The sequence below is a fragment of the Lycium barbarum genome, chromosome 1 (assembly GCF_019175385.1).
Source record: "Lycium barbarum isolate Lr01 chromosome 1, ASM1917538v2, whole genome shotgun sequence".
NCBI lineage: Eukaryota > Viridiplantae > Streptophyta > Magnoliopsida > Solanales > Solanaceae > Lycium > Lycium barbarum.
In genome coordinates this window covers 149,871,108-149,898,547 of record NC_083337.1, presented here as the reverse complement: position 1 = coordinate 149,898,547, position 27,440 = coordinate 149,871,108, and the positions used below count along the sequence as shown (strand labels likewise).

General features: G+C 36.4%; 3 protein-coding genes across 5 annotated transcripts; 1 reads left to right on the top strand and 2 right to left on the bottom strand.

The window, feature by feature from the left end:
* Nucleotides 1-635: 635 nt before the first annotated feature.
* On the bottom strand, nucleotides 636-3,210 carry LOC132643739 (uncharacterized). The gene is made up of 3 exons (XM_060360270.1): nucleotides 3,051-3,210; nucleotides 1,058-1,234; nucleotides 636-946 (listed from the first exon to the last, which is right to left on the bottom strand). The coding sequence occupies exons 2-3, from the start codon at nucleotides 1,229-1,231 to the stop codon at nucleotides 854-856; spliced, it is 267 nt and encodes an 88-aa protein (XP_060216253.1). The 5' UTR covers nucleotides 1,232-1,234; nucleotides 3,051-3,210; the 3' UTR covers nucleotides 636-853.
* A 2,505-nt stretch (nucleotides 3,211-5,715) lies between these two features.
* Nucleotides 5,716-8,180, bottom strand: LOC132615510 (transmembrane 9 superfamily member 11-like). Its single transcript, XM_060330139.1, has one exon. It carries the CDS (start codon nucleotides 8,080-8,082, stop codon nucleotides 6,106-6,108), a length of 1,977 nt encoding a protein of 658 aa, XP_060186122.1. The 5' UTR covers nucleotides 8,083-8,180; the 3' UTR covers nucleotides 5,716-6,105.
* Nucleotides 8,181-11,419: 3,239 nt separating this feature from the next.
* LOC132643706 (trafficking protein particle complex II-specific subunit 120 homolog) lies at nucleotides 11,420-27,429 on the top strand. 3 transcript variants are annotated; one of them, XM_060360245.1, is made up of 10 exons: nucleotides 11,420-12,005; nucleotides 16,003-16,209; nucleotides 16,328-16,510; nucleotides 17,232-17,341; nucleotides 18,904-18,972; nucleotides 20,096-20,381; nucleotides 21,600-21,892; nucleotides 24,279-25,156; nucleotides 25,595-26,503; nucleotides 26,963-27,429. In XM_060360245.1, the coding sequence occupies exons 1-10, from the start codon at nucleotides 11,481-11,483 to the stop codon at nucleotides 27,181-27,183; spliced, it is 3,681 nt and encodes a 1,226-aa protein (XP_060216228.1). In that variant the 5' UTR covers nucleotides 11,420-11,480; the 3' UTR covers nucleotides 27,184-27,429. The 3 variants fall into 3 exon arrangements, with proteins under 3 accessions (XP_060216228.1, XP_060216234.1, XP_060216242.1); XM_060360251.1 differs by having other exon boundaries at nucleotides 11,422-12,005; nucleotides 18,904-18,963; XM_060360259.1 differs by lacking the exon at nucleotides 11,420-12,005 and adding an exon at nucleotides 14,393-14,467.
* Nucleotides 27,430-27,440: the final 11 nt, after the last annotated feature.

Below are 27,440 nucleotides of genomic sequence, written 5' to 3'. Positions count from 1 at the left end.
TCCTTTATAGCCTCGTTAGCTGGCATCAACCCTATATCATAGGATATAAAGAACGTAGTTTTCGTCAAAAAATGAACTCAGAATTGCTTTTGTTCTGGTCAATTGTTTCTCCCCAAAATTTAGAAATTATGTAATATTATTGTTTTCCAACTTCCACGCACTGTTTTGGTGTGAAATGGAATTTAATTATTTAACACAAGAGTTTACAGAAACCAAGTGCTTTAGAAAAGGTTATCTTTTTTCCACTGAGCTAACTGATGAGCAGAAAAGGTCCAGTCCAATTAGGCAACAATTATCATGAGTATTACATATCGAAATTCAAACTCGACTGTAATTCCAATTGTAAAACTGATTAATATTTTTAGCTAATCTGCATAGAAGCAGGCACAAAAATGTCAGAAGGGGTTCTTTTGTTTGTTCAGGGGCTTGACACTCTTGCAATTTGCAAAGGCATTCTTTGGAAACTCGACCATTACAAGCCTAGAGCAAAACCTTGCATGATATCTATAATACGCTCGTAACTAGAGAATGCATAGGTATGAGACCAGAGCTAAAGAAAGAAGTGAGTTAGCAGAAAAAGCAGAGCTCAAACCATAAAAACAAAGGATCCAACAATCATTTTGGAGATTCATCAGTTATTGTAACGCCCCTTTATTTTAGCTAGACATGTCTGATGTGTGGTAAAACCAGCAGATGCAAAAGCCGAAAGGCTTCTTAGGCAAGAAAATCTCATTTTTGTTTACTTATACATGTGATAGAATGATAAAACTTAATGTTTAACGGCTTTAGAATGCACATACTTTTTGACCCTCCAATCTCACCATCCTTTTACCTCTTTCTACATAGGGAATCTTTATTCGGATACAACAGTTCGGAGAGGAAGTGAGCTCTCAACCTCTTTTGCTTCAGCATTTCTTTCAGCAACAATTTTAGACATCCCAAACATCTGAAGGCATAACAAATAAGGGCACAGTTATTAAGAATAAACCATAATGCCTTACTTTAAAAAAAAAAAAAAAAGGAATAATCCATAATGCTATTTGATTTTGGAACTAACCTTCTTGATGGTCTTCTTGAAGCAAGTTGCGTGTTCATCCATTGAGGCATGTATAAACTCATCAATATGATCCTTTACATCCTCCAAAAATGTAGCACTTTCAGACTTCTTTTTTCGGCATGACGATGCAACAGCTGGTGATGTTTGCTCAAGCGGACTTTTCTCAGTTGACATGTTCTGCATATGTTATAATAATGAGTAATGCCATGACATAAACAACTAAATTGAGTGCAGAACTGTGCCAGAAGTAATGTTCTGCCAGCTGTCCACTTGCTCAATGAGGCTAAACGCTCAAAGAGTTTCAGTGCATTAACTAAGTTCCTCTTCTCAGAGAAGGAGCAAATCTTAGATATAAACTTAGCAGGGTGTGTCTAAAAATGTTAGCTATTGTGAATCCTAAGTCCCATGAGATACTCCGATTTGAAATAATGCGTCCATGTTTTATGTAGATGAACAATTTATTCTCTTAAAGTTAATTATTGCTCGCAGGTAACTTTTTAATGGCAACAATAAGGATGAAGTAGCAGAAAGGATGTTAAAACCTCACTGGAATGGATTTTTTCAGACTTTTCCTCCTACGAAAATCTGATCTATATGAATATGCATAAAGCTGATACCAAAAGCATGTCACAAAGCTTACTAGATTATCAACGGTCCTGATATTGCATAAGTATACAAGAAGCAGTACTGGGGAATTGTCCCCATTTGTCTATTGTGGTTTTCTTAAGGCACACCCACTTGAAGAAGGAAAACACCATAGATATAGGGTGTGTTTGGTATGGAGGGAAACAGTTTCTAGAAAATATTTCCCAATTTTTCCATGTTCGGTTGGTCAAAATATTTGGAAAACATTTTCTCTAAGAAAATAAGTTCTACAAGTGGCATTCCACATTGATTGTGTCCTCCCCACCCTCCAAACACACCTCATCTTCACCCCCACCTCCCAAAGTATTTGTCTAGATTATATATAAATGCTTCTAGGATAATATTTTTTGCTTACGTACCGAACACAAGAAAATAAGTAAGAAACCTACTTATTTTCTTGGAAAACATATTTCCTTCATGCCGAACACACCCATAGTGTTTGGTTAGGGGGTTTGGGGTTGGGGGGGGGGGGGGGAGGGTTGAGTGGATTTGGTGCAAACTTTTTTTTTTTTTTGATTAAGCACCGGGTGTCCGGGTCTCTTTGAGCCCCGACTAATCCCGGGGGTGCACAGGCCCTCGGCAAGGAGTTTCCCGCAAGTGCACCACGGGTAATTCAGGGTTTTACCCCAGTCCGATGGCCCTCAGAAATTGTTTGCACCCAGTGGGTTTCGAACTTGAGACCTTGAAAGGGAGCACCCCAAGGCTCAAGCCAATTACCACCAGGCCAACCCCTGAGGGTTGATTTGGTGCAAACTTTCACAATCCAATCTACAAATTAAACAGCCTAAAGAGACTCACCAAGATAATTTGACATGTCTTCTGTTTTGTTAGTACTTAATCATCCATAACAAATATTATTTCCCATTTGTTAGGACGCGAAATAAGCAGCATAAACTTGCTGGAAGCTGAACATCTTGTTCAGGCTATTTGGCAAATAGACCATTGTATTTTTCTTTTTATAACCGTGGTGTCCAGTCCAGCTTGACAGATGGACCATTGCATTCTACGTCTAGAGAAGAGTTGTTTGGGATAAGAAGGAAAGCACAATTAAGTAGCAAGATAAGAGTTCCCCTTGAAATATAAGACTGGTTGTTGAGGTATTTAGGTAGCAGTTCAAAATTTCAGTGTATTTTTGTTTGTAAGAAAGGAGAGGAGATCTAAGCATCTCACAGAACTTTCTTCAAACACGTTATATGCATAAGAGTTAACAACATACATACACCCAACTACAAACTCCAAAAGAACAACAAAAATCTGCCCGTCCCAAAAAATATCACTTTTATATATTTAGAAATAATAAGATGATTTACCATCACACAAAGGGTTAAAAAGAAGGATTTCTGGTTACCTGAGCTGAAGAAAGCAGATAGGCGTGAAATTAGACTACAGGAAATCAATTACTCCAACAAAAGACAAAAGAATTACGGAGTGGAGTATTTATTATCGTTTTGCTAATTTGGAGTTATTTGTTGACATAGGAATACATAACACGTTCTTCGAGGGGTTGTTTGGTTGGGGAACTAGTTGCACGAAAATTATAATGAAGGAATTATATTACTCTCTGTCTCAAATTATATGCCGGAGTTGTTAAAATTAGGTGTCTCAAATTATTTATTGTTTTAAAAGTTTAAAGCACAATTAATTGTTTTTTCTCTATTCAACCCTTAGAATTTTGTCATTAATGGAGATAACACACAAATAAAATAAACATTTAATGGAGAGAGATTATAACTTGGAATAAGGGTAAAGTTAGTCAAATATTCATCCTAATTAGTATTTCTTAAGGGGCATGTACAAAAATCAAACGATAAATAATTTGGAACAGGGGAAGTATGAAATTAAATAATGACGACATTTTTTTTTTAGTAAAACACCTTTATGGATACATTTTTGGTGTGTGTATTGAATAAAAGATGAGATATACAAATATAATATAAAATATGTGTTTGATTTTACCCTAGATAAGCATGATAAATTTCTTATTTTAACCTTAAATTTTATAAAGGGATTTGGGAGAACCTTGAAAAAGGGCATAATGGTCGTTTTGGTATTTATATTGGAATTACTAATTTTGGATTTGTTACCCTGCATTGGAGGGGGTATAAAAATAAGGGAAAAGGACCAAAATTATCTTTCAACTATAGGAAATAGAGCACTTTTTGCCCTACATTATCTTTTGGCATTTAAAAGTTCCTTGTCTGGTCAGAGGCAAATATAGCGCTGCGGCATCAAAAAGGGTTCATTCGAACACAATACTTTCAACATGGAGCATAAATTTATATGTACAAATCCACTAAAATTGTAACAAATAGTAACTCTAAACCTGTATAATTTTAAAAATGCAACAAGTTCAACGCTAAGAATCTTAAAGATTCGCAAGGTTTAAATCCTGAATATGCCTTTAATTATTGTATAATGATAATCTTATTCCTCTTGATATGAAAAAAAGGAGATCATTAATGCACATTCATCCTTTCCTTTCCTGTATTCAAGCAAGGACACTCCTCAATGGAAAAAGAAACAAATGAATAGTTACAAATTTGAGAAACTCGTATTGATCAAATAAACCACAGATCCATTACCAATATAAGTCCTTCTGTCATTGGAACTCACAAGATTATTTCCTTCACTTTTGCATGTTGCAAAGGCAGAATCTATGTTCCATGCACATCTAAACTTGCAAAAATTTACAAACACCATTGCCATGAGAATACCCCCACCCCTCTACTAAGATTGTTCTGAGACACCAGAATATTTACAGCTACAACTGGCAAAATACAACAATAGTGTCTCAATTCCAAGCAAATTGAGGCCGGCTATATGAATCCTCACCGATCATGTCGTTCCCTTTGATCTCACCTTAGATGACATCTAGCAAACTCACTTAACCTAATCATAAGATGATAACACGCCCATCGGCTTAGATACTGGCTACAGATAAGAAGTTACCATCAAGCAAGTCCATGGAGTCCCCTCCTGATCAGCCAAAGTTGGTAAACTGTCATATCATATGGAAGGAATCATATTTTTTCGGCTTCTATGCCACTCAAAGTGCCTTGTCACTGTGCCTAGATTCTTATACAGGTCAAGGTACATTCGTTTAGGCACCGAGAGCAATATCTTCTTTAGGTGTGGAAGATCACTTTCATTAACAATAGTTGAGAACTTTTTCCAACAAATAGCATGATAAAAGCAAAAAATGAAGAGCTCTCCCACCACCCACCACCACCAACAAGTAGTAGTTAAAAATCACTTATCAACAGCAATTGCAATACAATGCAGTTAAATGAAACCCTACTCATCTGGAGGGTTCCACATTTCCTGGGGTTGGTGAGGCCAAACTTGGGGCAACCCAATGTCATTGTGGCCGATGTAAAGCCTCTGCAAGTAGTTGGTCAGGCAAGTAACCTGAATGGCGATGTGATGCAATTGTTGCTGCTTAGACGCAGCGTCTCGACCAGTAGAATGACAGTGCACATAAAAATAATCAGCACCACCAGGTGCATTCCAAAAGTCAAACCCTGATCTAACTCTATTAGTATATCCAGCAACAAAATCTTCAATTGCCGAGGCAGAATGCACGTGAGGGTGATTGCGCATAACATTGATTAAAGAAGGCATAAGTAAAAATGAGCCTCTTTTGGATTCTGAGTAACCAAGGGACTACCAAAAGGAGTAATCTTGAACATGTGCTCACTGAAGTAATTTCCCAATTTGGGATCAAAGGGGTTTAGATGGGGAAGGAAAATGCTAGAAAAAGGTGAAGACTTCTTGTTCATAAACGCATCAGGATACACAAATATCTTAAGGGTCTTCATCATTTCCTCATTATCAGCAGCAAATAGTTCCCAATCATGACACTATGCATTTACTACATGAGGTTGAATTATATCCCTAAACGAATTGAAATTAAATGAAGTTTGATATAAGAATCGAGGTAAATTTATCAGTTAGATAAGTCAAAGATAATAATTAATCTATTCTTTGATCAACATACTATAAGGTTCTGCAATGAAACAACAAACTCTAGTGGAGACTTATATGCAAGCTCCTAAGAAAGAAAGTGTTCATTAGAAGTGTCTTTAAACGAACACCATGGTTGATGGTACATGAATAAGAATCCTGAAAACCATTAAAAAAGGTTTTTGAGACCTGAGAAGCCATGTGTTGTGCCTGCAGACTCTTAGTGCTAGTATAAACTCACTTCATACACTCTCAGAATTTCTCAGAAACTGATCTTATTTCCTTTCAAATGTATGAAGCAAAAGGACAACAAATTGGAAATATTTTGAAGAAAGTACTATAAAGCTAGCAAAATTTGCAAGTGGTTAACATTAGTCTCCACCCGATCTTCATGTTAGCAGCAATAACGTTGAAAATGAAACTCTAATAGGTCACCTTCTTCAATCTATTTTCACTGAAGAGAAGAGACGATGCACGAAGAAAAGAGACGTCAAGAAGCCTATAGCTCCAGTTGCTAACATAACAGCAAGCGCCATTAAAAGCGAGTAGCCTAAGTACAGCATAGCTGAGACAGGTCCACTAAGGCTCTTGAGATCGAAAACAAGATAGTTGATGGAGTAGAAAAATATGTAGATCGCCACTGAGCCTGACGTAAAGAATGATTTCCACCACCATCTCCAATCTTCCATGCAAAGATGCATATAAGTCAGGACCAAAGACACTTCAGCACAAACAACCACTAGCAGGATTAACACTACCAACAGAAACCCGAAAACATAGTAGACACGACCGAGCCATATGCTAGACATGATGAAGAAGAGTTCAATGAACAGAGTTCCAAATGGCAGAGTTCCTGCTCCAATTACTAGCACCCAAGTAGGAAATCTGTTTGCTGGGATTTCCCGAGGAATTTGGTTGCTACGACAAGGGTACTCAAGGTGTGGAGCCTTTGTACCGATAAATCCACCTATGAGTGTAAGAGGCATAGAGATGCAAAACCACAACAACAACAGAACAATGTATGTAGTGAAAGGAATTGCACCAGTACTATGACTTCCCCATAAGAGGAAATTCAGAATAGTTAGTATAAGAAATGCAATTCCAGGGAAAAAACAAGAAACTCTCCACGCAATTGAAAACCATCCATTGGTGTTACCAGCACTCATGGTTTTCTTGAGCCAAACAGCAACATAGCCAGCAATAATACCTAAGAACATGTAGAACAAAAGCATGCCAGTGATAAGCGTGCCCCTAGAGGCTGGAGACATAAATCCAAGAGCCGCAAATAATATTGTCACGAGTGCCATTCCTAAAATACGGCATCCATCAGCAACCATCATACTGAGGAGCTCTGAATTCTCTGGAACCCTGAAGACATCGCCAACGACAAGTTTCCATCCTGATAATTCCTCATTTATCTGAGCTTGAGCCTCTTTGTCAAGCTCTTCATACCGAGCTAGATCTCTTCTAATTGTCCTCAAGAAAATAATCAGAACTATTCCTGCTAGGAAAGTGATCACCATCATGGAATTAAGAATTGAAAACCAATGAACTTTTGCACCTTCCATCTTTAAATATGCATCCCATCTTGATGGCCACTTAATGTCACTCTCCACAAAGCTGACCTCATAGCTAAAAATCAATGGCTTGCCATCCTGAATCATCGCTGCTACTGCAGCCGGTTCACAATTAATTGGTGCAGGATACTTATCGTATTGTTTTAGATTCTTAAGCAAATCTATATTATGCTGAAAGCTGCAGGGGACAACTTCAAATCCAACAACCATGTAACTCGGTGTGTCTGTGACAGACTTATCGTCTGTTGTAATTAACTCAATACCATCTCCAGCCCCGATCACACCAGGCATAGTATTACTCTTCTCATACTTGTGAACCAACACAGTAAATTTCAAGTGGTTGAACGCATAATACACATCCTTAACCTTAATACCAACTGGATAACCCGTCCACCTAAGGGAAAAACCTTCTTTGTTCATATACCGAATTGCAGGGAGGTTATCAAGAATCAGATTGACTTGATACATCTCATCGATCCGTTCTTTCAAAATCTTGGATTCATCAGCTGACAATGCATTTGTTTGACACAAAAATAACTCACTTTCGTTTACGTGCATCTTAAACCTATAGGGAGAGTTTTCAATTCTGTCTCCCCTAAGAAGCTCACCTAAGTTTTCAGCACTGTCCTTGATACCTTCTAAAGGTTTACAAAAAGGTAAGCTGTAATATCCATAAGGCAATTCTGTATCAATTGAGGTCAAGGAATTCACTTTGACAGATAATTGATCACCCACGTAATATTTGTGTGGGAAACTACCAGGTAGATAAAATCCACTAGCACATTGAAGAAACAAGTTACAGAACAATAACCAATTCTTCAACTTATGAAAGAAATCCATCGATCGCCTAGTTTTGGATGGTTCCTTAGAGATCTGAAAGATTAAAAAAACCAACAAAAAAGATCTTGAAGAAAATATTTTTGTAAACAATGCATGAAAGCTTAAAATGTGTTAGATTCAATATACATGCGTAGCACAGGTGGATTTAGTCTATTTAGTTAGTGTATGAGGAGAGAAAGGTGGAATTTGTAACAAACTGTTTATATGTTTGTGTTGTATGTTGGATTTGGTCTACTTAGTGTTACGTACTATACGTGTGCGTTATTGACAGTTTGGTTTACTGTGATTTGAATTTGCCCTTTGCCTTCTCATCACATGCTCATTCTTTGACTACCAAAAGGTGTTATAGAAATTCTTTTATCTAATTATAACAAATTGATTTGATTGATTAGGAAAAATTATATCTGTGGCATATAGAAGACATAAGATTTTATTCGCTATATAAGTGTTTGGGCCAACTTCCATGCACCTCGATTAATTTTGCGAGTTGCTTGCTCTCTCTCATTAGCACAATTACCGAGTGACTCAATCCTTAAAAGTGTTCGAGTCAGTTTGTGCGCATCTCAACTAATTCCACGACGTATCTCCTATTACCTTCCACCAACACAAGTACCATGTGACTCGATCCACCAAAACTTTGACATGAGAATAAACCACCTGGAGTAATTTTTTTTTATCTCTATTGAATTTTTAACGTGAGATCTTATAATTCTCAACTAGGCCGCATACTTAAGTGCTGCCTTCAAGGTTATTTCTAAAGTTGAGTTAAGACATTTGAATTTTGAACAATTATTTCAAGCTATTTTAAAAGTTACTTCTTTTATTTTGTCTTTCTTGTATCAAGTCAATTGAGCCTTAAATAACATTTTAAAATATTCGTGAGCCATTTTGATATAAGAAAATGATCTAACCTATACCAGGTCTATGTATTTTTAAGTATCTAAATTTTAATCGAAAAATCAATTAATTTAGTCCATTTCAATTCGAAAATTTAACTACTGATGAGTAAACTCACGAAGAGCATCAAAGCAATTAGTATTGAGAAATTGTATTTTTCCTTTTCAATTGTAATTAATAGTCACACCTTGTTTGGATGGTTGTTGCCTATGGTAATGTATTGTAGTTTAAATATAAAACTAGCCATATATGCATGTGCGATGCACGGCCGAACATGTTTATTCATTTTAATTAGTCGGTCTTTAAGATTTGTATTTTGTAAATAACTTTTAAAAAATTGTCATAGTCATGACAATGAAAGTTGTTCATCAATGTGGAAAAAAAAATAAGAAGGTGAGGGAAAATTAATATTTTGATTCTAGATTTTTTTTTTAAAATTGTTTAATATCTTATATGTATACTGACAAGTTGATATACATCTCAATCAATTAACTGTTCAGATCCAAACATAAGAACTATTGTTGTATGTATTGGATTTTTTAAAAGCAAAACTAATAAAATATTTTTATTAAATTAATTAAAAAATATGTTAATAAGGGGTAAATTAGTTATATTATAATTTTTCATATTAACAATTATAGATAAAAAGAATTGTTACAAAGAAATCAAAATTAGAAAGATATATGTCATATCGTAAATCACAAAATTTTAATTCCGAAATGAAAATATAAAGTAATACATTTTATAAATGTAAAGGAACAATAATCAGAGAATGCAAAAGAGAGTAAGATAAGTAAAGTATTGACAAAGAAGGAAAATGTGGATAAAAGTAATTGTCTACGTTAACATATCAAGAGAAAGGAATTTTCGTCTTATTTTACTCTTTACATTAATTACTTATTTTTAAATCATTTTCTAAAGCTATTGAGACTATACACCAATGAATATAGATATTATGATAAAATATATACTTCATTTATTAATTCTTAAAGAACGTGATAAGAGGGAGTGACTTTTATCCCCGTTTTCCTTCGTTCTCAATACTTTAAACGTGAAAAGAGAACGAACAATAGCAATGCAAATTTGTACCAAAAGTTATGGATATATGCATGAGAAGAGAATAAATATTCAGCAAAAACGTGAAAAGTCAAAAGTGAATAAATAAAAGTGCACGGAGGAAATAAATATGTGGCGGAGAATTAAAATTGAAGTGCATACGTGTATATATGAGAAGAGAATAAATATTCAGTACTGTCAAAAGTGAACAAATTAAAGTGCACGGAGGAAATAAATTTGTGTAGGAGAATTAAAATTGAACTGCATATATCTATACATGAGAAGAGAATAAATATTCAGCAAGAACACGAAAAACCAAAAGTGAATAAGTAAAAGTGCACAGAGGAAATAAATGTGTCGGAGAATTAAAATTGAAGTGCATACGTCTATACGTGAGAAAGGAATAAATATTAAGTAATATGACATATGTCTACGTGGGATATAAAAATAATTGGATAAAATGTACAAGGTATATAGCTTATGGTACAAGCATTCATTGCGTGTACAATTTGTGAAGCTGATGGTACAAGCTGGAGGAGCGGTGTTTGTCAATAGAAAAGAGAATAAATATTCAGTACTATAGCATATATCTATGGGGGATTTATTAATTCTTAAAGAATGTGAAAAGTCAAAAGTGAACAAATTAAAGTGCATGGAGGAAATAAATTTGTGTAGGAGAATTAAAATTGAACTGCATATGTCTATACATGAAAAGAAAATAAATATTCAGCTAGAACACAAAAAGTCAAAAGTGAACAAGTAAAAGTGCACGGAGGAAATAAATATATCGGAGTTTTAAATTTGAAGTGTATACGTCTACACATGAGAAGGGAATAAATATTAAGTACTATGACACATGTCTACGTGGGATATAAAAATAGCTGGATAAAGTGTATAAGTTATATAGCTTATGGTACAAGAATTTAATGCGGGTACAATTCGTGTAACTTTTGGTACAAGCGGGGGAGCTGTGTTCGTCCCCCCGTGTCGCTTAGTATATATAGAAATTTGTTTTGATTGTTACTTAATTTTATTATATCGTATCATTAAGTCCATCATCACGCAATAGTGAAACGCCTCATTTTATGTAAGAACGATTTTGTGTCATTGCGTTGTTCCCTTATTTTTTCTTCTCATTTTGTCTTCAATTATTATCTAATAATCTTATTCTTTTGACCTACCTTTTGATAATTCTACCTCATATCCTACTTTTCTTCTAAGTTTATCCTACAAATTATTGATGTATGCATTCCCTAATGACGAAGAACAATACGATCTATCAAAATATTATATTCATCAAAACAATACAATACAGTATAATACAATACGAATACAATATAATAACATAATGAACATTGTGAAACAATAGTAACAACCATCCAAACAAGGTGTTAAAGATCCTCGCTGCTAGATTTTAAGTTGCAACTCATCAAACAAACCATTCTATGCTCCGAACCGGAAAAAAAAAAAAAAAACCCCGTCCTAACTTAACATCTGATCAACAAACCGCTTCGCCGGAGCAGCCAATCTCCGGCGATAATTTTCCGGCAGGATCCGAAATGGAACCCGACGTGAGCATAGAAACAAGCAGTATGATCCGAATCGCAATTCTACCAATCGGATCTATACCCATCCCTTTATTCCGCGACTACACTTCTATGTTAATCCGTCACTACACAGTATCATTATCTTCCATCAGTTCTTTCTACACTGAACATCAAAAATCACCATTTGCTCATCAACCTTGGGATTCCGGTTCCCTCCGGTTTAAATACATGGTCGGTGGTTCACCAGCTAGTCCTTGGGAAGATTTCCAATCGAATCGGAAGATTTTTGCTGTTATAGGGATTTGTCATTGTCCTTCTTCACCTGATCTGCATTCTGTTATGGATCAGTTTGTTACTGCTTGTAAGAGTTACTCTTCTTCTGTTGTTCAACGTTGCTTCGCTTTTTGCCCCGGTGATTCTCAGGTTTTACTTCTTCTTTGATTTTGTAGGAATTGTTTCATATTTGATAGTACTTACTCCGTTTCGATTTGTTTGTATTACTTTCCTTTTTAGTCCGTTTAAAGAAGAAACAACAAATACATACCCACGATGTGGAGTCTGGGGAGGGTAAAGTGTACGCAGACCTTGCCTTTATCGGCTCAAGAGAAAGCTTGACAAAAAGGTTAGATAAAGACAGATAAATCAAAGCAGTATGAAAATGAAGATAATGAGAGCGAAAAAAGCCATGATAAAGCATGCTGGAAAAAAGGCATTAGCTACCACATATAAATACGATTTTTTTGCTAACTTTTTAATTCCAACTTTCCACATGACATGTTTAAGACCACAAGATGAAAGGACATTTCGGTAGTTCTTACGTGTATTTAGTTTAAGACAACAAGATTACAAAGTCTTTTTTTTTTTACTTTCTTAAACCTCGTGCCAAGTCAAAACTAGACAATCAAATTGAAACGGAGGGAGTATTTGAAATTCCCTCTGTCCCAATATATGTGGCACCATTTGACTTGGCACGAAGTTTAAGAAAAAAAGGAAAGACTTTTGAAATTTGTGGTCCAAAATGAGACTTAGATATTTGTGTGGCTTTACATCATATCATAAAGTTAAATTGTTTCTAAATATAGAAAAATGACATTCTTTTCCGGACAGACTAAAAACGAAAGTATGTTACACACATTACATGGTAACATAGTAGGATCTAGCATATAAGCAGCTTATAACAAAATAAATTTATATGTATCTAAAATAATTTGAAGAAAAGAAAAGAAATTTGTAATCTGGCTGGGAATGATTTGATATTAGTAGAGATTGGAAATGCGTGCTGTGCTATCTCTTTGTTACCGCTTGTAAGAGTTACTCTTCTTCAGTTGTTCAGCATTGCTTTGCTTTTTGCCCCAGTGATTCTCAGGTTGGAGTAGTTCTGTTTGTCTTCTTTGATTGTTGGAATTGTTTGATGCTCCTTCAGTTTCAATTTGTTTGTCTTACTTTCCTTTTTAGTCCGTTTGAAAAAGAATGCCTCTTTACTTTTTTGGCAATTCTTTAGTTCCAACTTCCACGTGACATGTTTGCAACCACAAGATTAAAGGACATTTTGGTAGTTTCTATATATCTTTAGCTTAAGACCACAAGATTACAAAGTCTTTTTTTTTACTTTCTTAAAGGACATTTTGGTAGTTTCTATATATCTTTAGCTTAAGACCACAAGATTACAGAGTCTTTTTTTTACTTTCTTAAACTGCGTGCCAAGTAAGAACTAGACAAATAAATTGAAACGGAGGGAGTATTTGATATTTCCTCTGTCCTAATTTATGTGGGACCATTTGACTAGGCACGGAGTTTAAGAAAGTAAGGAAAGACTTTTGAAATTTGACTACGCACGGAGTTAAATTGTTTCTAAATATAGAAAAGTGACATTCTTTTCGGGACAGACTAAAAAGGAGAGTATGTCACATACATTACATGGTAACAGAGTAGGATCTAGCATATAAGCAGCTTATAACTAAATAAATTTTTATGTATCTAAATTAATCTGAAGAAAAGAAACATACCTGGAATCTGGCTGGGAATGATTTAATTTTGGTGGAGATTGGAAATTAGTGCTGTGCTGTCTTGGAAATTTGTTATAATGATGAAATCCACTTGTAGAATTAAGGTTTTGGGAATACTGAATTTAGAATTGTTACATCTGCTTTAGGACTTGGAATATCATAGATACTTTATTGTCTTCGCTACTTTTTCAGTCAAATAATTAACTATGGCTCAAGTCTAAATTAATTGTGGTCAGTTATATGAATTCTTTGTATCCACTCAGTTGTTTGGTGCTGCTTTATTTTGCCGGGCTATTCTTAGGTTCGAATTCTGTTTGTGTTCTTTGTTGTATAATTGATAGTTAGAAATGTTTTATTACTGATAGGGATTGGACCTGAATAGAGGGAATGGATATAGTCATTCAAAAAAATTAAAAGTCATACGGAGATTCATGTTATCAACTCCAACTTAGTTGAATCCAACTTATTTGGGATTGAGGCATAGCTGATGATTGATATTGGACATGTGTATTTCCGCAATAGTTGAAGTTTGTGAGATATATATATATATATATATATATATATATATAGGACTCAGATTAGGGTAGAAGGCTAGTAGATAGTATCGTTTATCCTTTCATATTAGTAGTCGCATTATCGCGATATAAGTTCTTGTGCTTTGATTTCTGCTACTCTCTGTTATTTTCTGTACTTTGATTATCTTATTTTATCTGTGATAGCTACTGCCCCTTTGCAAACTGCTTCATCATGGCTTAGTTGCTTTCGTTATTTTCATTTCCATATTGCTTTGAATGTCTTGGCCTTATCTGACCTCTTTTTATGCTTTCTATTGAGCCGAGGGTCTTTCGGAAACAGCCGTCCTACCTTGGTAGGAGTAAGGTTTGCGTACACTCTACTCTCCCTAGACCCCACGTTGTGGGATTTCACTGGGTTGTTGTATGTATATGTATGTATGTATATACTCCCTCCGTTTCGATTTATGTGAACCCATTTGACTGGACACGGAGTTTAAGAAAGAAGGGAAGACTTTTAAACTTGTGGTCCTAAATGAGTCACATACATTTTGTGTGGCTGTAAATTATTGCATAATGGTAAAGTGTTTCCAAATATAGAAAGAGGTCATTCTTTTTGGCACAGACTAATAAGGAAATAGTTTCACATAAATTGAAATAGAGGGAGTATATATATATATATATATATATGAAATTTACTTACGGAAAATTGATTGAACTGAAAGTAATTAAATATGTTTTAGGGCTTTGAGGATCATAAGCCATCTACTCTTGTGCAGAAAGTACAGATACTTCAGTGTTGTCCTCTTTGTACCTAAAAGAGAAAAAGAAGAAAGAAAAAAGAAATAGAAGTTACTTAGTGCATACCTATGTTGCTCGGACTCGGGTGCGGGTGTCGGATACGGGTATGGATCTAGAGGTCGGACTCGGCATGATCTAAATTTTAAGATTCGTGGGTACGGATCCGGGTACGGATATGGGTGCGGGGATTCGGCAAAAATAATTCAAAATTCTAATAATATAGCTACAAGAATATGCCTAGATTATGAGAGCTTTTTGTGGAAGCACCTACATGTAGTTTGTACCAAACATGTGATTCAATCTTCCATTCTACTAGGTGCTAGACTGCGTGCTCCGAGAAACTAGTTAAATTTTCTACATAATATTGAAGGTATGCCATCTCATGTCTTCAAATCTCTACTTTTTGTTATCTTGAGAAATCATAATCTCAAAATTTTTCTTTAATTTGGTCATGAATTTCGGTCAAAGTATCCGATCTCTATTGACCGGATCCGACACGAATTCCGTACCCAAACCCGTGTCGTGTCGTGTCGGACACGGGTACGGCGGCAAAAGTGAAGGGTCCGAGCAACATAGGTGCATACTATATGACAAGACTCTATTATTTGACTCTATTATTCTACAAATCAATCAATCTTTCAATTGCTCCAATGTCCCAAACTAATTGGGTAACCGATATGTACCCTCTATGTACCTGCCCCTCTATTCAGGCCTATTTTATTCGGATACACAGTAATATGTTTTTAAAGATAATTTAAGGAGATGTTCTCTAAGTCTCACACTTATCCAGACTCAACACACAAATAACTGACAAAACTGAAGATTCCTGGCTGAGAGAGAGAGAGAGAGAGAGAGAGAGAGAGCTCTTTTGAAGGAGGTCTCTGAAAGCCACATATAATGTAATTCTTTCATCGGTTTCTTTTTGAATAATTAAATGCAATACTATGAGGTACTTCTCTCGATGCATTCTTGAATGGATAATCAGTTTGTGTACTGTAGACTTCATGATCAAAAGCTCCCGACTGTTGGAGTGTCCTTGTTTTCAAGTTTGCTCTTTCATGCATGTATGACATGCCTAAAATCCATTTTTTTATGGTGTAGCTGGAGGATGAAAGTTTCAAAGGAAGCAACTTAATTTTGTTTCCCCCTGCTGATCGTCAAACCCAAGAATTCCACTTGCAAACTATGATGCAAGATATTGCTGCCTCGTTGTTGATGGAATTTGAGAAATCAGTTCTTCAAGCAGAGTCCGGTGGGACTATTCTGAAGACACCTTTAGATTCTCAAGCCAGTCTTAGCTCAGAGGAGGTTCATATTTAGGTGTTTTAAGGATTTATTTCTATACTTATCTTGTTTAGTTCTAAATGTGGTAGGCTTTCATTACGAGTTAAATTATTAACTTCTTGATTGCATTGGAACCTTATAGGTCATCAAGGCTAAAAAACGAAGGCTGGGTCGTGCACAAAAAACTATTGGGGATTACTGTCTTTTGGCAGGGTCACCTGTTGATGCTAATGCCCATTATTCAACTTCAATGGAGCTTGCTAGATTGACTGGAGACTTCTTTTGGTTTGCTGGGGCAATGGAAGGCAGTGTTTGTGCACTGTTGGTGAGTATGACCAGGCTCTCAGTGATGCCCGTGCATCTTATTAGAAATTTAATTCATTATCCATGAGAAGTCATTGCTTGACAATCATCTAATATAAGCTGTACATCTTGGATTTGGAAACCATATGTTTTTTAATTTTAGTAGGAGTTGGAAACCATATTTGACACTTATACACGTGCGTACACACCATTTTAAAACCATTTTCTTTATAATGGTGGGAGTTGGAAACCCTTTATTTAATTCACACGTGCTTGTCTACCGGCTGGGAATGCCGTTTATCAGCTAAACATCTGCCAGAACAAATCCCTGGTTTTCTGTTCTTTCTTGTTCCTTTTTCCTTCCTTTTGGGGCCGGGAGAGGAATTCTTTTAGAACTTGATGAGTTGGATTTTTCTGGTATGGAGTATAATTTATTAAATCAATGCACTCCACCAGTTTTGCTTGCTATTTTTAAACTCAGGTACCTGCTTGAGTTTGCATTCATGTAAGAACATGCATCTTTTGTTTTTCAAGGGGTTAAAAAAAGAAAGGTACCATAGTTGTCTTCTGCTCAAGTGCATTGGACTTCATAAGTTGCTTATAATCTTCTTAATTCTTAGTTCTTTTTCCTTATAAAAATTCTTATTGCTTTTTTGTTTTACATTCTTATTCATTCTTCTAGTGACAAGTTTTTAGTTTTATTTCCTTACTTGAATCTCATGTGTTATTATTTTGATGATTAGATAGATCAAATGGGTCAGAGGGATCAAGTTCTAGATGATGAGGTCAAATACCGTTACAATAGTGTCATTTTGCATTACAGAAAGTCATTTATTCAAGACAATGCTCAAAGGTATATGGCTGTCTTCTAGCTTTACGGTCGATGTAGTTACATAAACACCTTTATCATGCCTTTTTTTTTATAATCATTGGATATATAATTTTTATTTACCATCCTTTTCTTTCTGATTTGTGCACAAGAGTTTGAGAGTGAAATATAAATGGACTTCAATTACATTTTCATCTTAATTTTAGCAGCTGTCACAGAATTCCTTGATAATAGTTACTCCCTCTGTCCCATCATAAGTGTCACCTTAGCCAAAAACACGCATATGAAGAAATCAATAATGCAATGTGAAGTTTATCAAATTACCCCTATATAATAAAAATAAATTACTTTTACCTTTTGATTAGAGCATGCACAAGAAGTAAACCTTTTAACATTGGGAATCCAACAATACCAAATTACTATGTGGCTTTTTCCAATCATCATTTAGATGTTACTTTATTGTCTAAGGGCAGAATTGGAAAAAACTAGTCAATTTATGTCTTGGTTTCCTAAGGTGACACTTATTATGGGACAAATTTTTTTGGCTAAGGTGATACTTATTATGGGACGGAGGGAGTATGTCTTAATCATTTTGTTAGGAACCTGCAAGTCCTATGAGAGTAAAGTAAAAAGACTAAGTTGCTTAATTTTGGTGGTGCAGTTACTCAAAGTTTTTAATTTAGTTTCAAAGTGACTTAGTTCCCAAGCCGTTTTTTGGCAGTTTAGCAGATTAAATCTGTAGAAGTTGTTGGGGTGCTCCCTTTCAAGGTCTCAAGTTCGAAACCCACTGGGTGCAAACAATTTTTGAGGGCCATCGGATTGGGGTAAAACCCTGAATTACCCGTGGTGCACTTGCGGGAAACTCCTTGCCAAGGGCCTGTGCACCCCCGGGATTAGTCGGGGCTCAAAGAGACCCGGAGACCCGGTGCTTAATCAAAAAAAAAATAAAAAATAAAAAATAAAAAAAATCTGTAGAGTTGTTGAGCATCATATAACAACTTAAGTCACTTGTTCAGGAAGTTTAGAACTCCATGATGCAGGGCAAGTTCCTGTTGAACCTATCCTACATTTGCATGTTGAAGAACTTTGATAGATTGGTAGATGAACCAATAGTTGGAGGCTGACTAAGAGAAGCTTTCATGACCGAATATGTGAGGAAAACTATGTTGCTGTGGGCCAAATTACAAGCATTGTCCAGAGTTTGTGAGGGATGTGTCACCTTTCCATATCAAAGAAAAGCTTGAATGGAGAGCCTTTTTGTCAAAAAAAGCTAACAGTAACATGACATAAGACTAGTGATATGGATCATCATCCTATGCCCAAACTGTTTAACCATTTAAATTGTTTATACAAAACAAAGAGCCATTGGTAAGCCTTTTCTCCATATGGCTCAGTTGTGGACTGTTGACTGAGATCATCCTCATTTTAATAGGGGTTCAAAATGGATTTAATTCCTCATATCTTCTTTGTGGTGTAAACTAGATGATTTCCCTTTCAACTAGCGGCATGCATGATATTGCTTAATCAAAATCTCTGATTATTTTCTAATTCTGCATATATATTTGTTAATATTGTTTCTGGTGCAGAGTTTCTCCTCTAAGTTTCGAGCTTGAGGCTACTCTCAAATTAGCGCGATACCTCTGCAGGTACTCTTGGTAAAGATCAAATATAATTCTGGAATGATCTTTTTGAATACTGGTTTAGTTTTGTGCCTTTCCTGATAAAAACCAGTTTAATAATGAAATGTAGCTGCCCTGTAAACTTGGTGTGTTCTATCTGTTCTTGCCTTTCTGACGTTCTTCTATGTTAATTGAGATCCTTTTGGGAACGATATGTGAGTTGAGGTTTGACTTCTGAATGATGCCCATTTTGTAAATTTGAAATAAATTGTGAGATATAACACAAACTTGAAGTTGCCACACAAAAAAGAACATGTTTGTGTTCGAGCAATCATAAGTAGCTCTTTCGAGCATTAGTACTTGTCATAGGAGATGTGAAATTGGTCAGATATCAGTCAACTTCACTCAAGCCAGAATGCCGCAACTGGTGTCACTTGCTAGCTTTATTGCAATTATTATCATTAGTTCACCTGGATTCTTGCACTGTATATATTTGGTCATGAGCTGAATAAGTTGGTGGTATTTAATTAAACAGAGAAGTAAGATGTTGTGGTTATGATTTACTGGCTACAGCTACATCCACACCCCTCCAAAAACTAGCTGGAGTGGGGTGAAGAGGAGAAGATTGATGGAAACTGAAAAAGAAATAAACTAACAAATTTCCACATTTAGCAAACAGTATATTTAGTTTCCCTCTAGCATGCTTTCTTATGTGGTTAATCTAGGCTACTTATCACATTTAGGCTACACAAATATGTTCCGTAACAGTTATGGACTTATATTTTTTGTAGAAAATGAGAAGTAATAAAACTGATAATCTATCCGAATTGAAAACAATTGTCTTTATTGAAAAAGTTCAATCAATGGTAAAACAAAAATAAAAAGAAATATTAGTATCTAAACCTGCAAACATACAAGTAGCTTCGAATGCCTTGAGTAAATCTTTTGCGTATCTGCTGTAGTTCATCCAATATAAGCCAATAATACCTCGCTTGTTCAAAATGTGGATCTTGTTTCCAGATCACTTCAAACTTTTTGGAGAAATCTGGAAGATCGTGGTGTAATATTACTTTGAAAAAGGGTCACTTCTGTCATCTAGATCTTCTTGAACAGTTTTTGAATTTTACTTTCCTTGTTTTCGTTCTTATTGGTTTGGCAGGAAGGAGCTGGCCAAGGAAGTGGTTGATTTGTTGACTACAGCTGCTGATGGAGCAAAATCTTTGATTGATGCTAGTGACAGATTGATATTATACATTGAAATAGCTCGCCTCTTTGGGACTCTTGGTTATCACCGAAAGGCTGCTTTTTTCTCAAGGCAGGTGGCTCAGCTATACTTGCAACAAGAAAATCGATTGGCTGCTATCAGTTCAATGCAAGTACTCGCAATGACCACACAAGCTTATCGTGTTCAAAGTAGAGCCTCCACTGACCATGCTCTTTATCAGGTGACTTAAAAATCCATATTGTTCTTCATGATGCAAGCAAATAGATTACGTGCAGGGCTTCACTTTGAGTTGCATCCTACAGCCCTGCTCCTTCAGGTTCTACGGGGGAAGGAGACAAACACGTAGTACTAACTTTTAAACAAGCAAAAATCTATCTACTGTATGGTCTTGGAGCTGTTTTTGTTTACATATTCATCAGATATAATTGGTCATACAAAGTCTTCATAACTTTTCTAATAAACTGTCTCCTCAGGCTTATGAAACATGCATTTCGAATAGTGAATTCTTTCTTTAGGCGTGACAATTGAAGACTTAGCATAGATCCGTCACCACTTGCAGTTACACAATAATTTTGGTGAAGGATTAAGAAAACAACTGATTTATTCTATTCATCAGTAGGTGGTTTCCAGCCGAATACAAAGAAAAAGCAAAGGGAAGTTGTTGAATATATGGCAAAAAGGATATCATGTTTTAATTTACTAGCATTGGGTTATGTTGTGCCAAAGTACACGGGTAATGAGAAACTGAACATTCACAGAAATTCTCCCAAAATTGTTTATAGAGGGATTTTGGTTTAATAGTGTTGCTGACGTGATCCTTGAGAGGAGATGTAATCTAAAACAACTTTCTACTTGATAGATTAATATTTCCTCAAAACGTAAAAAATTCGAAATGCTCAAACATTCAGGATAGAGAGTGTATAATTTTGTATTTAAGGGCACTAAGTTCTGTCTACTGGAATTGGTGTACCTCACTAAGTTCTGTCTACTGGAATTTTTGTACCTCCTATGGCGTGTAGTATGACTTGGATCCATAACACAATGGAGATTTCATACCGTCATAAAATTTCTAGAAAATGCATATCAAGATAGGAAGAGGCAGTTTCAGAGGAATTTATGTGGATTTCATACTGTGGGAATCTGCAGTTCAGTGCTTCAAGTTCGGAGCAATAGATGGAACTATAATTATCAGTCATGATATGATATATAGTGAAAGCTAGAGTCTGCATGAGGATTCATCTTGGCTGTCAGTCATATACGTCGAATCTATGGTTTTTTAAGTACATTTTGTCTCTGCACATTTTTTATTATTTTAGAGTCAAAATACATGCCAAGTGAATGTGTCATGAGGCATTTTTATCATGGTTTCTTTTAACTTACCCTGATGTCTGTTAAAGAGTTAACGTTTGTTTTCTATCTTTCTTCATTATATATGAAGGAAATTGGACAAAATCATGCTGATGGTGGAAAAGCGCATCACAATTGGATAGTCTCACTATTTGAATCTCAATGGAGTAGTATTCAAATGGTTGTGCTGAGGGAAATACTTCTGTCAGCTGTTCGTGGTGGAGATCCTCTTACTGCATGGAGTGCAGCGGCACGTCTTCTTAGGTCCTATTATCCTCTTATTACACCTGCTGGGCAAAATGGTCTTGCAGGTGCACTTTCAAACGCATCAGAGAGACTTCCCTCAGGAACTCGCTGTGCTGATCCTGCCCTACCTTTTATAAGGTATTGCTTGTCAAATATAGTAAAGCTTCTGATGTGATGGGGATTCTGATATTTGCTATTATAGTCTGTCTCCTCATAATTAAGAAAATATTTCAGTTTATCTGTTTTTCTCATCCTCTCTCAAAGCTGGTAAATCTTCTTCCCCTCATTTATAGAGGTAGGGATACAGGAAGCTGGTATCTTATTCTTTGACACCCCATTTGCCAGTTGGTACATTGAACTGTGTGGTTCCAAAATATCCAAGCTTCCAAGTAGGAAATAGAGTGTTCTGTACACGGAAAACATTGTAAATCATCTTTTTTTGCACTTTGTATTTCATAGATGTAAGATGACACGTCGTAAAAGCTTATTCTTTATTTACTTCACTGGGACTGGAAAGTCGTGGTATTATTGGCATTCTCGGGGACAGGTTGTCCAATGCCAGGTGGGGAATCTTGGGGTCCTTGTACAATATGTCATTGGTGGTGTCTAATTTTTTAAAGCATTCTGCATTTACCTGTGTTTGGTGTAATATGACGCTGCAAAAGAAGTGTTTCTTATATCGTTTTCTTTTAAGTCATGTCACTAACTTGTCAAAGAAGTTTTTTTGATTCATTTGTATTTTGGGTGTCAAGAAAATGTTCCTTCTTTTAAAAAAAAAAAACCATTATAAAAAAAAAGTTCCTTTTTGTATAGATATCTGGATTAATTTTTGTGTATGATTAATGCTATACCTTCTGTAAAGATGATACCGTTTCAGTGTGACATGAGATAAGATGATTTGAATTGTCAAATGAAATTGTTTCACTGACTTGTGTATGTGCTGGACCATTAGCAGTTGATGAAAGATTTAAGTTGTATGCCAGTGGTGACTCTTCCTGTGCCCAAGTTGAGTGAGGGGAAGTTTGGAAGGCGGACTATCAGGACAGAGTTGCTAACCTAATGATCTGTAGTAGCTATTTTCCTACTCCTGGTGACTATAAGTGGAGATGAGGAACTGAGATGAGATGTATCAATAGAATAACAGGAGCTGAAATATCATCTGAGTTGTGATTTTAGGTTTAAGTCAAGGATGGCTTTTTGGTGAAGAAATTCCAAAGGTTATGTCTAGCTTTATCTTGGTAGGGTCAGACTTAGGTTTGTCATTTGTGGCCATTTTATTATATCTGATGAAGAAAAGGATGAATGGAATGGTATTTCTATCATGGATATCTTTTGATAGTCTATATGGATCTTTCGATATCCTGGATATCTCAATTCCTTTTGTTATTCTGTTTGTGGGTTGCTTATGATGGCACTCACTAGATACTAGAAGTGTTCTGTTCTTCTCTTGCAGCGCTATACCTTCTTTTATTGTGTATGAGATGATCACAGGAGGAATAGGTAGTAAATGAACCAAGCTTACCAATTCAGAAAGATGTACTGATATGGTAGTTGTCTTTCATGCCCTCCACTCTTCATTCTTTTCAGTTTCTAATCCAAGCATCCATGCATATGTACATAAAGGAGTTAGATGTTCTAAGTTGGCTGCTGAAGACCGTAACTTAAGTAACTCAGTGCTCCATACGGGGGAAATGAAAACAGAATTCTTTCGGATCCTCCCACATGTTAAATGTTTTTTAGCGGTTTCCCCAGAGATCTTTTATCATTAATGCAACCTTCATTTTGCTAAATCAGAAGTACGTTGGTAGTGCTGGTGTTACTTCAGGGTTTATTGTATTACACACTGCTAACTAGATCAGGCTTGAAGATGCTTAAATTGCCCGTTTTAAGGCTAAAACGTGTATTGTCCATATCTTCTGCATATAATTAGAAGGGGAACCTTGGCGTAACTGGTAAAGTTGCTGCCATGTGACCTGGAGGTCATGGGTTCAATCCATGGAAACAGCCTCGTGCAGAAATGCAAGGTAAGGCTGCGTACAATAGACCCTTGTGGTCCGGCCCTTTTCCCGGACTCCACGCATAGCGGGAGCTTAGTGCACCGGGCTGCCCTTACTGATAAGCTCATTAAAAATCAGAAGAATTCTAATTCCAGTAAGTATAACCTTTTATCATAAGAACTATTCCTTTGATGTATTCCGTATCTCAACCTACTATTATTAATGGCGGTAAACTTGCAAACAATTGATTGGAACTTTTTTCACTATTCTCCTCAGAAAGCAGTAAATTTAATCTGATTCAACTTATAGTTTCTTCAGATTTTACAATTAATATTTTGCAGTTTCAGAGTGATCTTTCCGCATACTAATACTCTGGATTTTATGGTCTCTGCAGTTTCTGACCTTATTTCTTTCCAAATACTGATACTGTTTTGGGTTTTATGGTGTCTGCAATTGTTGACCTTATTATCAGAGCATTTTTTTTCACAAAAGCCTAATTTTCCTTTCCTCAACATAAATGTTCCCAGGTTACATTCTTTTCCACTTCATTCCTCCCAACAGGACATAGTAAAACGTAATCATGGGAGAGATGATTGGTGGGCAGGGGCTGCTCCTTCAGGACCTTTTATTTATACACCTTTCAGCAAAGGGGAGCCAAGTCAAAGCAGTAAGCAGGAGCTGATTTGGGTTGTAGGTGAAGCAGTACAAGTGTTTGTGGAGTTGGCAAATCCTTGTGGTTTTGATTTGAAGGTGGATAGTATATATTTATCTGTTAATTCTGGGAATTTTGATGCTTTTCCCATCAGTGTTAGTCTGCCTCCTAATTCTTCCAAGGTGATTGCATTATCTGGAATTCCTACTGAAGTAGGTTCATTAAAAATTCCAGGATGCATTGTTCACTGTTTTGGTGTTATCACTGAACATTATTTTAAGGATGTGGATAATCTTCTTGTGGGAGCAGCTCAAGGACTTGTGCTGTCTGACCCTTTCCGCTGTTGTGGGTCACCAAAGTTGAAAAATGTTACGGTTCCAAATATTTCAGTGGTCTCCCCGTTGCCATTGCTTATATCACGTGTTGTGGGTAGTGATGGTGCTATAATTTTATATGAAGGAGAAATTCGTGAAGTACAGATAAGTGTGGCCAATGCAGGCACAGTTCCAATAGAGCAAGCCCACATCTCATTATCTGGGAAAAATCAAGACTCAATCCAGTCAATTGCTTATGAAACGTTGAAGTCTTCCCTTCCTTTGAAGCCCGGTGCTGAAGTGAGAATACCTGTCACCTTAAAGGCTTGGCAGCTCGGATCTTCGGATCTGGATACTGCTTCTAATAAGAACGTATCTGGAAGCACTGGGAGGCAAGTCAAGGATGGATGCAGTCCTGTGCTGCTGATCCACTATGCAGGTGAGCATTCAACTTCTGATTGTTGCAAGTTATTTGATAGACTAGGAAAACGAAGCGCACTTTGAACTTAGATGCTGCATCCTGGTTTTACCATTTGAACATATGTCAGTGCAACAAGCGGGGGAAGTCCCTGCACTATCTGAGAGCCCCTCCTTTTTGTGTTGCTTTCCCAGCAATCATGAGTGGTCCTATTGCTATCTGATTTTCTAACAATCATGGATATCATGTAAATCTATCTGTCAATATTTAGTTATGATTTGTACTTTTGGATTCTCTAATTGGTATTCAGTTGGATATCATGTAAATCTATTTGTATTGCTTTATGATCTGCTACTCTTGTTCATTAACTCATCCTGAATATTTAGATTCTCTAACTGGGATTTGGGGTTAGGTTGCATAAAATTTCTTCTATATTGACTGATCCACTTCTCTTATTAGGTCCACTTGCTTATTCTGGAGATGCATCAACAAATGGATCTGTTCCTCCTGGTAGGCGCTTGGTCGTTCCCCTTAACATATGTGTTTTGCAGGGCTTATCTCTTGTGAAGGCTCGTTTGTTATCAATGGAGATCCCTGCTCACGTTGGGGAGAATCATTCAAAAGTTCAACTGGAAACCAGTTCTGCTGAAGGATCCCCTCGTACTGATAGGTTCATGAAAATTGATCCTTACAGAGGAAGTTGGGGCCTGCGTTTCCTTGAGCTTGAGTTATCCAATCCGACTGATGTTGTCTTTGAGATCAGAGTGTCCGTCAATATGGAGGATTCTAACAATGAGGAGAATCCTGAGTATGATTATCCTAAAACTAGGATCGACAGAGATTACACTGCCAGGGTGCTAATACCATTAGAACATTTTAAGTTACCTGTTCTTGATGGTTCTTTCCTGGTTAAGGAGTCCCAAATGAATGGGACCACTAGTAGAAGATCGAGCTTCTCGGAGAAAAGCAGCAAAGCGGAACTTAATGCTTCCATCAAAAACTTAATTTCTAAAATCAAAGTCAGGTGGCAATCCGGCCGAAACAATTCAGGAGAACTAAACATAAAAGACGCAATACAGGCTGCACTTCAATCATCCATGATGGATGTATTACTACCAGATCCACTGACCTTTGGGTTTAGGTGTGGCAATAATACTTTACAAGATTTTGCTGAACTTAATTTGGATGAAAAATCTGATATTCAGGGTGCACGTAAAGGTTCAGTAAGAGCTCATGACATGACACCAATAGAAGTGCTGGTACGCAATAATACCAAGGAAATGATTAAAGTCAGTCTTAGCATCACATGCAGAGATATAGCCGGGGAGAACTGCGTCGAGGGCGATAAAGCGACAGTGCTATGGGCAGGTAATATTGTAAAACATTACTTGTCTCTGTCTCCGTGTTCTTTTTTAAGTTGAAATACCACTGTAATTTTGTATGTGCATGTGTATCATTTCAACATTTGCCGAGTACTTGGTTATGAGTTTTTATTGCAAGTATAGTGTGATTTCCGAGGGTCTCTCGGACACAGCCTCTCTACCCCACAAAGGTAGGCGTAAGGTCTGCGCATATCCTACCCTTCCTAGTCCCCACTTGTGGGATTACACTGGGTATATTGTTGTTGTTGTTATAGTGCTATTTAACTTCCACAATTATTTTGGATTAGTCCTATCAATGAGGAAAGGTTTCATTATCTTTCTTGTTTTTTGGCTGATGAATGCTGCCTTCACTGTACAAAATTAAGAGAGCAACTATACACGTGATGTGTAATTGAAGACCTATCTTACTCTTCATCTGATGTGTGTATTGACCTTTCCTTTTTAGGTGTTCTGAGTGGTGTCACCATGGAGGTACCTCCACTGAAGGAATATAGACATTCGTTCTCCTTGTATTTCCTGGTTCCAGGTGAGTACACACTATTAGCTGCTGCTGTGATTGATGATGCTAATGAAATGCTCCGAGCCAGAGCAAGAGCTAATTCATGCGATGAGTCCATATTTTGTCGTGGGCCACCGTTCCATATCCAAGTGAATGGGACTATGTGATGTCCTTGTTGAAGTGTCCATAGTTTACTAAACCAGGTGAAATTTTCCAGCTTGAACAATGTCTATTTGTAGAGTATCCCTTGTTATTTGCACTTGGCATTTCTTGTGGTTCCTCCATATATAGAGTTTCATTGTGCTTAGGAGTAAACTGCATCACTCAGATTCCAATTGATATACAATAGGATTCTACAGTGATTTGTTACTAAGCTGTACTGGACAATGAAGAGCTGGACATTTTCCTCTGCAGTTTACACCTT

Coding starts and splice junctions, on each gene's coding strand:
- LOC132643739 (XM_060360270.1), bottom strand. CDS start 1,231: ATGTCAACTGAGAAAAGTCCGCTTGAGCAAACATCACCAGCTGTTGCA. Junction 947..1,057: donor TCAAGAAGACCATCAAGAAG/GTTAGTTCCAAA, acceptor TTATGCCTTCAG/ATGTTTGGGATGTCTAAAAT.
- LOC132615510 (XM_060330139.1), bottom strand. CDS start 8,082: ATGGATTTCTTTCATAAGTTGAAGAATTGGTTATTGTTCTGTAACTTG.
- LOC132643706 (XM_060360245.1), top strand. CDS start 11,481: ATGCTCCGAACCGGAAAAAAAAAAAAAAAACCCCGTCCTAACTTAACA. Junction 20,382..21,599: donor CTGACCATGCTCTTTATCAG/GTGACTTAAAAA, acceptor TTATATATGAAG/GAAATTGGACAAAATCATGC. Junction 26,504..26,962: donor AGCGACAGTGCTATGGGCAG/GTAATATTGTAA, acceptor TTTCCTTTTTAG/GTGTTCTGAGTGGTGTCACC.